We start from the raw sequence: 14,715 nt of genomic DNA on the forward strand, positions 1-14,715 counted from the left end.
GTCACAGAGAATGACAAGAGGGGAGTAGCATCAGTAGAGATGAATTTGAGATTGACACAGATTCTGCAAGCTGCTGTCAAAGGTCTTTGACGCTAAGTCAATGCACTAAAGCGGATCCTTAAAGGGATAATGTGGGAAGAAAGGGATGAAAAGAAGCCAGTGTGGGGGATGGGCTGGACATCACAATGGGGATGAGGCAGATACTCTGTATCTGGGCTATGGTAAGGGGGCTTTGATAAGTAATTTCATTATCTACTTTGAAAAATGATGAAAAAATATGATCTTCCTGATCGCTTATTTAAGACAGACTTCCATGTAGCTGAACTACTGCAGGAAGCATGGCCATGTCCATCTAAGTGTGTTTCTATTCTTCAGTTACTACCCCACACAGCACTTCCAGCACTTTTAATAGCAATTTCTAGAGCAGAAACTGGAATTATTTATGGCGAGGACCTAGATGACAAATATCTTAGGCTCTATGAGCCACACAATTCCCACTGCATCTTTGTCTTTTAAAAAATGTCTAACTACTCTTAGGTCAAGAGCTATACAAAAAAAGGTAGCAAGTCAGATTTCTCTAACTCCTTTCTAGAGCTTATCCAACATGAGAATGACGTGAAAGAAAATAAATGTATTGCTTGACAGAACCAAGATCCACAAAGACATCTTGAAGCTCACAGCACCTTAGAACAGGAAGGCTCCTAAAACCTAGAGGTCATCTGGTCAAAACCTCCTAATCTATTCACTGGAGAGTGTGTGTAGTCTTAGCTCATGGGTGGGTAGTCAGATATAAAAATAAACAACACGGTTTCATTTATGAAAGCTCAAACTCCCAATTATATAAGATGAGTATTTAAGGCTCAACAGCTAAGCCAGTGACAAATGGCATTTTAGCGAAGAGTCAGAGTGTGACATATCCCAAATTCCACTACCTGGAGTAAGACAGCACCACTCGATCGCTTCAGTGGATTATTAAATCAAAAGTCACTGTGATATGTGAGAAGGGCTGAAGAAATCAGAGGTGTTTACAATGCTAGATGCATATAACAGGATTTTAGAAACCATAGAGCACAGTAATGTCACACAAGCCACAAAAAGCTGGTTCTTACTGAAGCCCGGCTGAGGGAGCAGGGAGGGGAGGAGGGGTCTCACCGGCACTGCTTACAGCATTTGCAGCAGCTGCGTCAGAGGATAGAACGAATTCTTGTGTTTAATTCTCATAAAGCATGAAATATGTAGTCACCACAAGGGACCACCCATTTTTACCCAAGAGATAGTCAACATTTTAAGGAAAAAGGCCATTTAGGAAACAAGCCAGTATCATTATGACCAGAAAAACAATACTGTCCATCCTTACATCATGCTTAACTCTGACCTTATCCTGCCTGAATCCAATATTACTCTCCATAGACACACACATTTACTCTGGCCAAACCTGCTCCTATTAAATATGACAACCCTGCAAATATTTTAAGACACATTCTGTGCAGCTTTGCTGCTTCAAGAAGCAATGCACTAATTTCTTCTATAGTTTATGAAACAAGTGCCACAGTTTCTAGACTTCTGCCTCATCCTCAGAGAACAATTTAACATACAAGTATTTTTGTGTGTATGGTTCCATTCTCCTGCGAAGGCAGGGAAACTTTCACTCATTCACCCATTTTCTCTTTTTGCAAGAGATCTGAACAAAATCCATGACTTTGGCATAACATATGCAAGATATCCAGCTAGAGAGTGGCAGGTCCAGGATGATAGCCAAGTCTTTGGTTTTACAGGCTCTGAAGTCAAAAGGAGACTCACCCAGTATAGTCTGTCATATGGTAATAGAATTTGTATCAGGGCACGCTACAGTGTAAGTTTGCTAATTCTCAAAAGGACAAATCATACAAGGATTAGAGTGGGTGTTCAAAATGACAGAGAAGAAATCCTTTCCCTTGTTTGAATTTTCTTGGTTCACCTATCATTTGTTCTTCTCTTTGTACTCTACCACAGAACTCTCTGAGTGGCAGTAACCTAAATAACACCAGAGGTATCAAGTGCATTGAACTGGACTTCCTTCTACAGACCTTTATTTGAAGCTGGTATAGTGGACGAGCAGTTCTCCTTTCCACATGTTTCCATCACGGACATTAAGGTCACGCTGTGAACTTCATAATTACCTAAGGAGACACAAAGCAGAATAGGAAGGAGAGACAGATACACTAATGACAAATGAACACACACTATCAAGTCATCTAAGTTAAAGACATTTGCGCTCCAACGCAGCTATATCCCTAAAGCGTTTTAGTAAGTTAGTTTGTAACTCTGAACACAGTTTTGCCTATTGATGCAATTTTATAAATAGAGAATAGATTCACGGGCCAACCCGCTAAAAGCCTTTTAAACATTTGCTAAGTGGCTGAGCTACAGTATTCATAATACTGTAGACCTTAACAGCCATGTGTGACACTTTCTATAGCCGATGCATTCGGAGTTCTGCCCTGGGATGTCAGGAACACACTACCCTCCCCGCTGCAGTTGGTAGCGCTGGAGCTCTAAGACACCTGACACCGGTCCCTACAGCTGTGGTGGACACTGTGGGCAGTGGCAGTTCTAATAAAGGACTGGCTCCAGCAAAAAGAGCATCAAACACCCAAGGTTGGAAGAATCTTTCTTTTCTTCCATAGGTCCTGAGAACACATCTTCTTGATGGCTCATTATTTCCCTTGGCCAGAACAGAACTGAAAGCAGTCACCCTCCCATTTATATGAGACAAGGTCTTATTTTAAGAAATTTCTTTGACTCATAAACTCAGATGAGAGCAGAAGTGGCAAATGGGAGTTGGAGCTTGGGGCAAATGTGACAGGGGCATGCATTAGACGTAAGGTTGCCAGCCACGTAAGCAATGCAGCTGAGAGAGCTGGGTCCCCTCTGGGAAGGGAAGTCACGATGCCACCTCTATTTCTCTTTGCCCCTGAGAGTGGGCACATCCCAATCAGCACTGGGGTAGGATACAGCTGTGTGCCAGGAAGTCAGAGAGGGAGAGAGGTGGAGTTCTGCAATGCACTCTCATGGCCAATCCTCTTAAATATTCAACCAGGCACCATGCTGGGATCTAAGGACTCAGAATGGAGGTTTTGGAGAACGTAGCAAGCGGGCACAGACAGCTACCAATACAATTACAGTTGAATGAAGAAAACCAAGTAAAAGTTTTTTAAAATATACAGCAGGAGAGGGAGAAGTGAATTCTAGATGGGAAAGAAAACAGCTGTTTTGAGAAGGGGCCACCTAAAGGAGTCATAGAATTTGTACCCCTGACCACTGCGAAGCTGCAATTCCTGGCACAGTCTGGCAGGGAAGGGACAGAGCTGGCTGAATGTCCTGAGCTGCCAGAGCAATTACTGTCCACCAAGCATCCCACAGCTGCCGCAGCTGCAAGGAGCAGCCGAGTCTGAGCAGCGGTCAGTGACTTATCTAGGAGGGCAGAGAGGCTGCAGGTTGTGAAGCCACAGGGGCAGCTCCTGTGTGTTCTGAGGGCAAGAAAGGATGGTAAGAAACAAGAGGGTGGCAGTAAGACTGGGACCAGGGACAGACATAAGACATATATCATCCCTCCACTTTTCAGTGAAAACTTCCCTCCAACTCCTTGGGCTTTTATAGACATAGATTCCCCTGGACACTGCTCATGTTAGCCTTCTTGTTTATGAGCTGCAGATCCCTCTGGTCCCGGATGTGGGAGCTGCGTTCACCTAAATCTCCAATGTCTTCTGCAAATTACTCACCCTGCACTGCCACGCATGCTTGTGACACTTTTGCTATTGGGTCCTAATTCCGCAACTGCCTCTCTCTTTGCTCCCCTCTGTTGGTTTTCTGATCTTCATTTAATGCCACTGAAGAACGGCATACTTCTGCACTCCCAACTCCTCTTGCTACCTGAGTTTGTTATCCTCCATAATTTCCTTCAATGCCTAGTCAACTTCATAAGTAAAGGATGCTCTCAATCTATGAGATCAAAAAAACCCATAAAAAATAAAAACTTCACTTTGTTAGCTGTTCTCGTGTGCTTGATCTTCTTTTTCTTTTCTTTTCTTTTTTTGTTTTTTGGTACCAGGAATCGAACTCAGGACTTTGCACTTGCCAAGCAGGCACTTATGCCACTGAACTATATCCCCAGCCCAACTGTCAATTTAATAATTAAGAAATGTTTATTAAAAACAGGAAAGAATATCATTTGTAAAGGACCACTAATTAAACCTTAGTTTTAAATTTAATGGTTTGTGGAGAGAATTGCTTTGTGGTTTCCAATCTCTGCAACCTACACTCAGCAGAATCACTCTAAAAAACTTCTCAGCAAAGTGCAGAACTGTGAAGAAAAGTGCAGAACTCTCTAGAAAAGCAGGAAAAGGGGAAAAAGAATAACAAAGAAACTTAACTAAAACGACAAAAGGAAGAAAAGGGGTGGAGGAACAGGATTAGAAAGCATAATGAAAAATTTAAAATAATATGGAAAAAGTTGGCCCTAAATCATAGGGAGTACAAATGGATGGATCTAAAGAATGACACAACTAAATCAAACGTCATAAAGAGATGCTGACAGTCACAGCTGGATAGATAGGGTCCCGTAATCACACTATTAAATGTGTGTGTTCTTACTGTCTGATGGCTTCCAAATCAAAGTGCTTATCACATTCAACTGCTTAAGTATAACATGATGTACTGTGATCAAATACATATGGAATGATTGTTGTGAATTATGTTAGTCAGTGTTCTTGGGGTAGATGGGGTGTTATGGTTTGAGTCTGCATGTCCCCCCAAATCCTCATATTGTCATGGGGCAGGATTCTAGACTTTGGATTGATCCATAGTCCAATGCTGGGATTATGGGTCTGAGAGCTACACTTGCCCGTGGGGTGGGTAGTTTGCATACAGTGTAAGGGAGGGAAAGAGGCTGCTTGCTGCTACTCCTTCCTTTTGCTCTGGTTGCCTTTGTTGCTTTCCACCACCATGAATGACTGCCCTCTGCCATGTGCCACCCTGCCTTGGAGCCAGCCAAGTATGGCCTGAAACCTCCACAGACTGTGAGCTAAATAAACCTTCCCTTCCTTAAATTTGGGCACTGGGTATTTTGTCTCACCAACAAGAGAAAAGTAACCAAAACATGGGGAAAAGAGCAAGAAAAGAATTCTGAAGCTATTATTTTGCACTAAAGCTGTTGGCTGTCTTCTGGAATATGGGCAGTGATACTGAAACGTTCTTACTGAGTCTGAGCTTAGCTGATGTTTCTTGTACTGCATTTTCTTGCACACAGGACAGCTAATCTACAGTCAGTGAATACTTTACAGTTTTGAGGCTTAGTAGAACATGTTGTCAAAGGAATGGAAGAAAAAATTTCCTCCATTAGTGTTTATCTGCAATCCTATAAACAAGCTATACCCAAGTTTTATCTGCCAGAGGGCCAGTTCAGTGGTAACAGAAATACCTGCCGCTGGAGTTCTGTTCTTCAGCCTATCCACTTCCATCGTGAAGTCATCCTTCAAAAACAGGAAGCCAATGATGGAAAACAGGTAAACAAGAATGAGAGCCAGGACTGCAGTCAGAATAATAGAGCGGCCATTCCGGGTGACACTTTTTATGACATTGAGCAGAGTCTCTTCTCTGTACACCAAATCAAAGAGCTACAAAAAAGTAATCAAGGGAGAAATGTAACGGAGTAAAAGGTAAACAAATTAAAGATAATACAAAGACAAACGTAAACCGTTTTAGATTATCTATGAAAAAATTACCTGAAGATGAACCAAAATATCTATTTCTTCGCCAGTTGGAATGTATTAATAATACATTAATATATTAATTATGTTTCAGTGATCACAAATCTAACACAGCAGATAATGTGAACCAATATGATGCCAGTTTACTAAGACACTATAGAAATAGTATACTTCCATTTTAACTTAGAAAAATTATACTATTAGGCCCATCTAATTGGTGAACACTTCGCAAATTCATTAAATCTACTGCATTGTTGAGGAATTAGAGATAAAATGAAAAGAACAAGTTTATAAGCCTGGTATAACAGAAATGGGTATGAAATTTTAAAATGTGAGAAACTGAAATATCTTTCCTTACTAAAGAGATATACTAATGAGGACAAAATCTATTAGTGTAGTATATCCTTTTGAAGCAAAAGTATAAACAAAAATATAAGGACACATCTTTTTGAATTCACTTCCTTTAATGGTTATTATTCATTTTATCCTCAGTGATAGAAAAATCTATGCAATAGTCAAGAACATGGGTATATGTTCTCTCTCTCCAGTGAACACAAAGAACAACTTTATTTATTGCAATTGGGATTATGTATTATAAAGTACATGTTTCATTATAAAAATAGGGCTGAAAATAAAATAATATACACTTTCTAAAAAGGTGTACAAATTTGCTTAAAAGTGAATGGTGTCTTTAAAATTGGAATAATTGGATTTGTATTCTGCTATCTGTGAGCAAGAATGAGAATTTCTCCACTGAGTGAAATTATTAATCATGTGTCATGCAGCCTTTCAGAAACATCAAGGCCTCATTCACTCTTTTTCTAAGTAATGAAAGTTACGCAGTTATTTTCTCATATAATTATAATATTATAAATAATTGCTGTATAGATATTGACTTGTTTGCTCACCTCAGGAAATTGATGTTTAGGATGGTTTAATTAAAAAAGTTTAACTATTCAGCGAACTTTTTACCTCCTGGAAGGTGCATTTATCTTTAGAAATAAAGTCAATGTTCTTCAGCAAAGATAAATTAACCAACACAAATTCAACTTCCAGATTGACAATGCTCTGACTTCTTCAAATTTATTTAAGGATTAAACTGATGAAAAGGATATTTTCCTTTATGTCAGTTTAACCGTTGCTTGAAGGAAGGGTCTTTTAAAGCACTCTGTGTCAGCTCTAGAGAAAGTTATAGTAGCTTTCAGAAGCCCCTGGAAGGCTTGCTAGTGATTCATATTCTTGGGCCCCATTCTATGCCCAGAATCTTACACATGGAAAACATATTGACATTGGACATGTTATGGTTCCTTCTGTTTATTTCTGAAAGAAAAATCTAGAGTGTAATATTTATTACTTTGGATACAGGACTGACACTATAGGTACTATCCCATATCCAGAGTTTAGATTCAAATATTTTTAAATAATACAAATATTGTTAAATATGTGTACCTGCTAGTTTTGGTACTAGGTATATAAGAATTTCCTTCTAGTATTCTAAACATAAAAATGGACTAACCAATCAAATCAAAAACTAGCATCAAGAGGGTAAGATTTGAAAGAAAAGATCAGAGGAAGACTAGAAAAAAAAAGGTTAACAGAAAATAAAGGTAACATTACTACTGATAACTAAAATAATAAAATATAGCTTTATTTTGTCAAGTACCCTTCTATACATGTCACATGTTTTTCATATTATCTGTTTAATGGTTCTCATTAAACTTCTGCACTTTATAAATAAGAATATTAAAAACAAAAATATCATAGGCCCATCAAGTTATATATATTAAATAGGTACAGGTTTTTGTATGTCAATAATACCTCTATTAAGAGGCCTAAAATATGCAAAATATTTTATGTCACAGTAAGGTAAAATTGCTGGGTATAATAGGACTTTACATATGATAGGCAGGTTAAAAAATGGAATTTCTCTGGTGAATCAGGGAAAAGAGGGGATTCATTTGGATTGAATCCATTATACTGTTGAAGGATCTAACTTACTTCCCAGAGTGTTTGTGTTAAAATAGTACACACAAACCCACTTTTTACTATGGTTCTTCCAACAGCTGGAGGATAAAGGGAAACTGGCCTCATGTCAGTCCCCTATATGGGTGTGCCAGATAATCAGGTATCCTCGGCGACCGGAGTAAACTGGGTCAACAGACCATTTTAGATCTTCAGCTTGTTTTCAGGAATCGTGTTATTAAGCAGAACTCTCCACTGATATCCACTATGGGACAGGAAATTGAAATGGTTCTATTATATCATGATGCTAAGGAGCCTGGTAATGTTTTAAGTTTGAAAAACATTACCATATTTTTATATTGACCCCTTTTCTGGCTCGTGGTTATAAAAAAGTACGTATGTGGAAAGAAAAACTGAAAACCAGAAAAAAAAATAGAAAAATATATATACACAATATATACTTAATAACATGACATATTAAGGGTGCAATGATAAGGTTGTACTTAAAAAGACTCATTTTGTTGTAATTCCCCTTCATTTAAACAATATGTCATTCTAAAGATGAACACAATGTTTATAAATAAACTATAATGATTTCAGCACCTAAGAAAATACATCCTTACTTTTCCCTCCCCTCTGTTGGAGAATCATTAAATATAAAGGAAAATATTATTTGGCTGAAAGCAAATGCAGCTTATTTTCTTATGAAGTCTGGGTCAAGAGGTAGGGTGGTTGGTTGCTTCTCAGAAAGGAAATAAAAAACCCTACCACCTATGTGGTTTCCCTGAGAAAAAGACCAAAAAATTCACAGTTTTCCTAGGTAATTCTAAAAATAACATAATTTGTCCTAAATGTCAGGGCCTGCTTTTTAAAAAATTCAAAAGATGAGGCATGAGCAGCAGCATTGTATATTTTTTCAGCAGCAATTGTCCATGGGAAGAGGTACTCACCAGGAAGCTATAGAAGAATTCGTGAACAAAGAGACCCAGCATGCAAACCAGGACATACGCGACGTGATAGAGAAAGGCCATGTCCAAGATGACTGCTCGGTATCCCCGGGTGAACGTGCCACGATTCCCGACAAAACTCACCAGAAACACTATTTTATTACAAAGCTAAAAGGAGGAAAAGATTCGATTTTATTGTCTTATTGATCCTCAAACTCCCATACGCAGCAAGACACTGGCAAAAACACTATTATTCACACATCGGTGATTTTCTTTTATGATTTCTCATTTTGTAGTTTTTCAGCATCGCTTACAAATCTCCATATAAATATAACAAATGGGGCTGGGGATTTCGCTCAGCACCACAGTGCCTGCCTGGCAAGTGCAAGGTCGTGAGTTCGATTCCCAGTATCAGAAAAAAACAAAAAACAACAACCACAACCACAACAACAACAACAAAAATATATACATATATATAACAAGTGCAAAACTTGTATCCTTTGCAGTTTTAGGACAAGGGAGAAGAATGATGAAGAGACCTAGCTACAATGCCAAGACAGACCTGAATTTAAGTGCTGGATTTCTTTCCTATTGTCCAACTGAGTTCCTACAATTGCAGCCATCAATGGCTTCTTCTGAAAACTTTTAACAAAAATATTCCCACCTGCTAGATCTCTTTGGAGGACTAAATGACACAATGCATATGAAGCAGTGAGTTCATCGATGCCTTAAATGCTACCTTTATTGTATTTTCCACACTATATATATATACACATACATGTTTTAATTGTACTGAAAATATAACTTAAAAGTATCTTTTCAGAAAATATCCAGTGATCTGTTTTTAATTTTATTTTAATCTTGGACTTTTTATTCTGAATATTGCTTTAAATAAGTAAATCACCAAAGTATTTTTTTGCATGTACTGTAATTTATATACAAAAATAAATAAATATACTTACGTACTGTGTTAAAATGAATACAATGCATATACTTATTTCCTAAGCCATACATCTGCTAATTATTCAATAAACATTTTGGAATGCTCATTATTTTTCTGGCCATGTAGTGTATTTATACTCAGCCTATACTTAGTATTGCCTTATGCGGCATAACATTGTAATGTAGAAATTTATATTGAGATACTTTTATAGTAATGATGATCTATGCAATGATTTCTAAAAGCAGCAATTAATGTAAATTCAGTACCATCTATTTGGCTTTAGTATTTCTGTATTACTTATAAGGTAAAAGCCAGTTTTGCCTTTTAGTCATCAAGGAAAGAATAACAGATTTTTAAATGCTCACAGTTCTGCATCATTTCTTGGGTCACCCCTTATCTAATGGAATCATATCTGTTTCTAAGTGTCCAAGTACAACACTGGGAAAACAGTTGCTTTTTGTAGCACTGCTGATTTTCTGTTGAACAAAAACACCTTATAATTTCAAATAACACAAGAAACAACATGATAGTCTGAGGCAGATGCGAAATTTGAGAGGGGAGAAAAACTCTCCCTTCAACATCCTGGAGTCCAAATCAATACAGATGCAATGGTAAATGGGTTTGACTTCATGTTGTGAAAAGCCAATAGGCCAACAACACAGCCAATTTCTGAACTTTTCTCCCAGCTGAAAAACTCCTCTGAATAATTGATGTCATTACTTCTTTCATCATTTTGTTTAATATTTCAATAATGTCGAATAGAAAGCTTTATTTAACCAGTTAATGTTTTGTCATCGGTAGTTCACACTATTACTAAGTCTACAGTATAGCAGACGTCTTTACTTATTGTTCAAGAGCAAGTTTGATATCATAAGAAGCCATTACTTAAAAACTCAAGAAATATATACAAGGTGCTGACCCATAGGAAGTGTTGGGTAAGAAACATCCACGAAAATGGCTTGAAACAGGAAGGCAAAAAAGTATTCTGTATTTTGCTCTTTAAATTGTTTGGAGTGACTGACATTTCACTTTACACTGTTTATTTTGATTCACCTACTACTGTTCGTCACTGTCATACAAAAGTAAGTTCTATAAAGTATAAAGTTACAAATTGGAATCATGACTTCTCAGGAGAATGACTGTGATCAAGATAAGCTATTTATATGTTGCTTCCTGATTTCCAATTCTCTAAATTGATTTGCAAAAAACTAAATGATTTATAAGTCCCATATGCACAGGAAAAACTTAAAAAATACATAGAATTCAAATTCTTAAAAAGAGCGATGCATTTCCGTTCTCAATGCAAAAGCAAGGACTTAGGTCTGTGTAAAAGCACTCTGATTTTTCACATGAAACACAGATTTTCTTTACTCATTTTCAGAGTTTGGTGTCAGCTTTTGATCCCTTCTCTTGAGCTTGAAGAGTACGTTTCTGTCCTCCAGACCAAGTCCGTATGTGGAAGTAGAGTTTACTCGACAGTGACATCCATCTAATTTTTCTGAGATCGGAAACTCTTGTCTTTACTTTTAAGTGTTTGTACAAAAGAGAGATAAGTTCAATAATGATTTGGGTAAGAAAGAAGCTGAAATGTGGTTTATCTGGCATCATGAAATTTATAAATTGTTTTGCTGTATCACTGGGATGTAATCTGGAAATAATTAATACGGAACTGAGGAAGCTGGAAAAAACATTCTTCTTTCTCATGGTTAGACTTAGAGGATGTCAGCTAACCAGTCTCTCACTTGTCCATACTATTACGTAAGTACTCATTTCTGTGGCAAAGGGCCAGGTGGACAACAATTAGTAGAGGGTGTGGCAAGGTGGCTAAAGGCCACGTGCTTCTGAGCTGATGTCGAAAGAACCCTCTACCAGCACACAAACGCCAATACAAATGAGCATAACTGTTCCATGTACATTTTTTCATTTCTTCATTTATTCTTCATAGCTACCCATATAGGTGATGGCTTGAACTGTGTCATCACAGGGGAGAATGAGGAGGCCGGAGAAACAGCACCAAAATAAGTTTTCTTGACCATCTTTTAAATGGGATACACCCTGCAGATGATTTACCAATAGGTCTGTATGCTAATGAAGATCATTAATTTTAACTAGGTAAATAAATGATAAAGTTAAGTAATGTCTTCATATACACTTTGGTTTGTGAATATAACTGTAGGACTTTATCAGAGCAAGATGGTAGACAAAAACACTGGATTAGAAGTCGGCCACAGGAGGCGCTGTCATGGCTTTGTGGTCACGTTCGCTGCTTTGGTTCATCTCCTTCCTCTATAGGAGTGTGGTTTTTCAATGAGTTGGCTAGAATTAAAGTGCCTTACAGGTGTAGAATTCTACGTGATGTTCTTTAAATTTACACAATCGCAGAAAGAATAGCAGCTATCTCTTTGTCTTTTTGTTGTTTTATTGGTCCGATTTAGGACTCTATTGTCGATCAGGGATTCTAACCCCTCTTAAATAATTCCTATGAGAAAACATTATTTATTTTCCATGAATAAATACTAAAATGAAATAAAAAGACTTTACTTATGTACTGAAAGGCAAAATTGAATTTACTACCTTCAACTACTTTACTATATTTTAATCAACCTTCTCCTGGAAAATGAGATGACTGTATTTAAAAATCTTATTTCAGTCATGTTACATTGAGGGCAGGTTAAGATCTCAAAGTCAATAGGTAAGGCAGAATTTGCAAGCAGAGAAATCACCCTGGAAATACTTGAAATTGCAAAAAAAAAAAAATTCCAATACATAGACAGTAACGTGTCTCACTAAATTCAATAACAGCACTGGGGCCATTTTGCGTTTCTGCGGCTGAGTGTTAGAATTAGTTGGGGCACTGCGTGACAATATGAAATAATACAAAAAACCGTGCATCTGTGTGTACTGTGTGTATGAGGGAGAAAGGCTATGGAAGTTTTCACTCAGAATATATACTTGAATTTGTATGTTAAGTAAACGTTTAGTGAGACTGAACCTTATAGATCAGCAGGAACATGAGGTCACCCAGAAAACTAACTATAGGTAAGTAACTAAAGACACAATGCTATTCACTTTTGACACTGTTCTTTATTGTAACTAGCTATTTGCTCTTCTCCTCTGTAAAATGGTGAGATGGGTTCAAATAAAAGTAAATATTTTCACATTATAAATTACTGTAAGAAAGACATATAATGTACAAATACCATTAAGTAAATTACACATTTCCATGCACTTTAGAAAAGGAAAAAACACTACAGGTTGGAAATGTTTAGAAGATGTAGAATGATCTTTTATTGTAGGGATGGCGGTGTAGTTTAGTGACAGAGCTCTTGCGCAGCATGAGTGAAGACCTGGGTTCAAACCCCAGCACCACAACAAAGAAGCAAACGACAACAAAAGATCTTTTGTTACTATTTACCGTATTATTATTTACTGTAAAAAATTCTAAAAAATGACAAAAATAAATGGATTGGGTAGGCATGTTATATAATACTTCCACAAAACTAAAAATATTACAGTTATTAAAATAAGGCCTACAAATGATTTTAATGGTCTGAAAAATACTAAATTACCTCAAATTTATAAAATATGTCATTACATTTATCAGAACAATATATTAATTTCTATTAGCATTTACTAAAAATGAAGTATGGTGGATGAGAAGAAAACCATACTGAAGTTAAAATGTATTTTATAACAGAGAAAAAAGTTGAATTTTTGAAACACCTCAAGTATGGAGACAACTCTGATGACAAGATAAACAGGATGAAATCTACACAAAACTTCAGTTTTTACAAATGAATGATGATAAAAATGCAGTAGTATGATAAGGAGAAACTGATAACATTAAGTGTCCAGCACCCAAGCTGAGGTTTATCCTCCTGCTCAATTCCTTTCCCGAGAGAAAGACCGTGTCAATTTAACATTTTAGAAGTTAGAGTTCAAAAACAAAGAACTCTCTGTGAACCAAACTACAAACATTTTGCTGTCATGAGTGCAATACTTTGCAATTAAATCATGCCTCACATATTAGCTGTAGTTGGTGAATGGTGGCCGCTATTACCGTTGTATCACTATCACTGTCGCTGCTCTTTACTAGATCTTTTACATTAACTTTCTCAACTGATCTCAAAAGCTTGGTGAGGACTGATGAGCCACTACAATTTTCAGGGTTTGTTGATTTGCCTAAAGTCTAGAATTCTGATTCTCAGTAAGGCTAAACTGTCAGGTGGATATCTTTTGTTTTTCCTGTTTCTGACACCTATAACATTGAGTACTTATAGTTTCACCAGTTAAAAATGCAAACATCTAACTGTAAATTAAGAAAGTATATTAAAATCTAAAACTAAACAACAAAACTGATTTATAGTTTCATTTATTTACTTTTTTCTGCCTCCCGAGTAATGATGAACTATCGATAATTTTATAAAGAGCTTCACTGAAACATTTTGTTAGCTCATATAATATTAAAATTATAGATAAAAGCTTTCTATCAATAGCTACAGTATCAAAATCACTGTTATTCCATTGGATTTGTCCAAAATCAATGTTGATTCTTTGGTGAAAATGCCCGGGAGCAGTAGATGTGATAACTTATTAGGCTGTATGAACATGTTTTACATCATGAATGTTATGAGAGTACCTATAGATTCATGTAGTTAATAAGATGGCTATGTCAACATGTTTATTTTCTGGGAGCTGGGGATTTAGCTCAGCGGCACAGCGCCTGCCTGGCAAGCACAAGGTCGTGAGTTTGATTCCCGGTACCGGAAAAAAAACAAAAATCAAAAAACAAACAAAAAAAATGTTTATTTTCTATAAAGAAAGTAAAGTATAAATATTGCCTTTCATTTTTTGTAGTAGAATTTTTCTCACCAAATCAAGTAGAAATTACCTTTTTACCTGGCTGAGGAGGGAAAAAGGAAAAATATTCCAAATGGTTTTGATGTACACCAGAAGGTGTAAAAATGTTATTCTTTAGCTCTACATTCTTGTTCCAAAATGCAAATTTGTGAGTCTGCCACATAAACTTCTGCATGGTAAGCACTATATCACTACTACTTGGTATTTTTAGTACCTATTGTATTATATAATAGAAGCCCAGTGAATTTTTTTTTTA

The 14,715-nt window shown here is 36.8% G+C and overlaps 1 protein-coding gene across 1 annotated transcript in view; it reads right to left on the bottom strand.

The window, feature by feature from the left end:
- Itpr2 (inositol 1,4,5-trisphosphate receptor, type 2) overlaps positions 1–14,715 on the bottom strand; it is a gene marked incomplete in the record, with an annotated part of 429,938 nt that overhangs the window by 59,705 nt on the left and 355,518 nt on the right. Inside the window, 3 exon segments of the mRNA XM_013511399.1 lie at positions 2,067–2,159; positions 5,459–5,654; positions 8,660–8,824. Of these exon segments, the coding sequence (XP_013366853.1) occupies positions 2,067–2,159; positions 5,459–5,654; positions 8,660–8,824 (454 nt within the window).

This window comes from Chinchilla lanigera, unplaced genomic scaffold (assembly GCF_000276665.1).
Source record: "Chinchilla lanigera isolate Chin_1 unplaced genomic scaffold, ChiLan1.0 scaffold00012, whole genome shotgun sequence".
In the NCBI taxonomy this organism is placed as follows: Eukaryota; Metazoa; Chordata; class Mammalia; order Rodentia; family Chinchillidae; genus Chinchilla; species Chinchilla lanigera.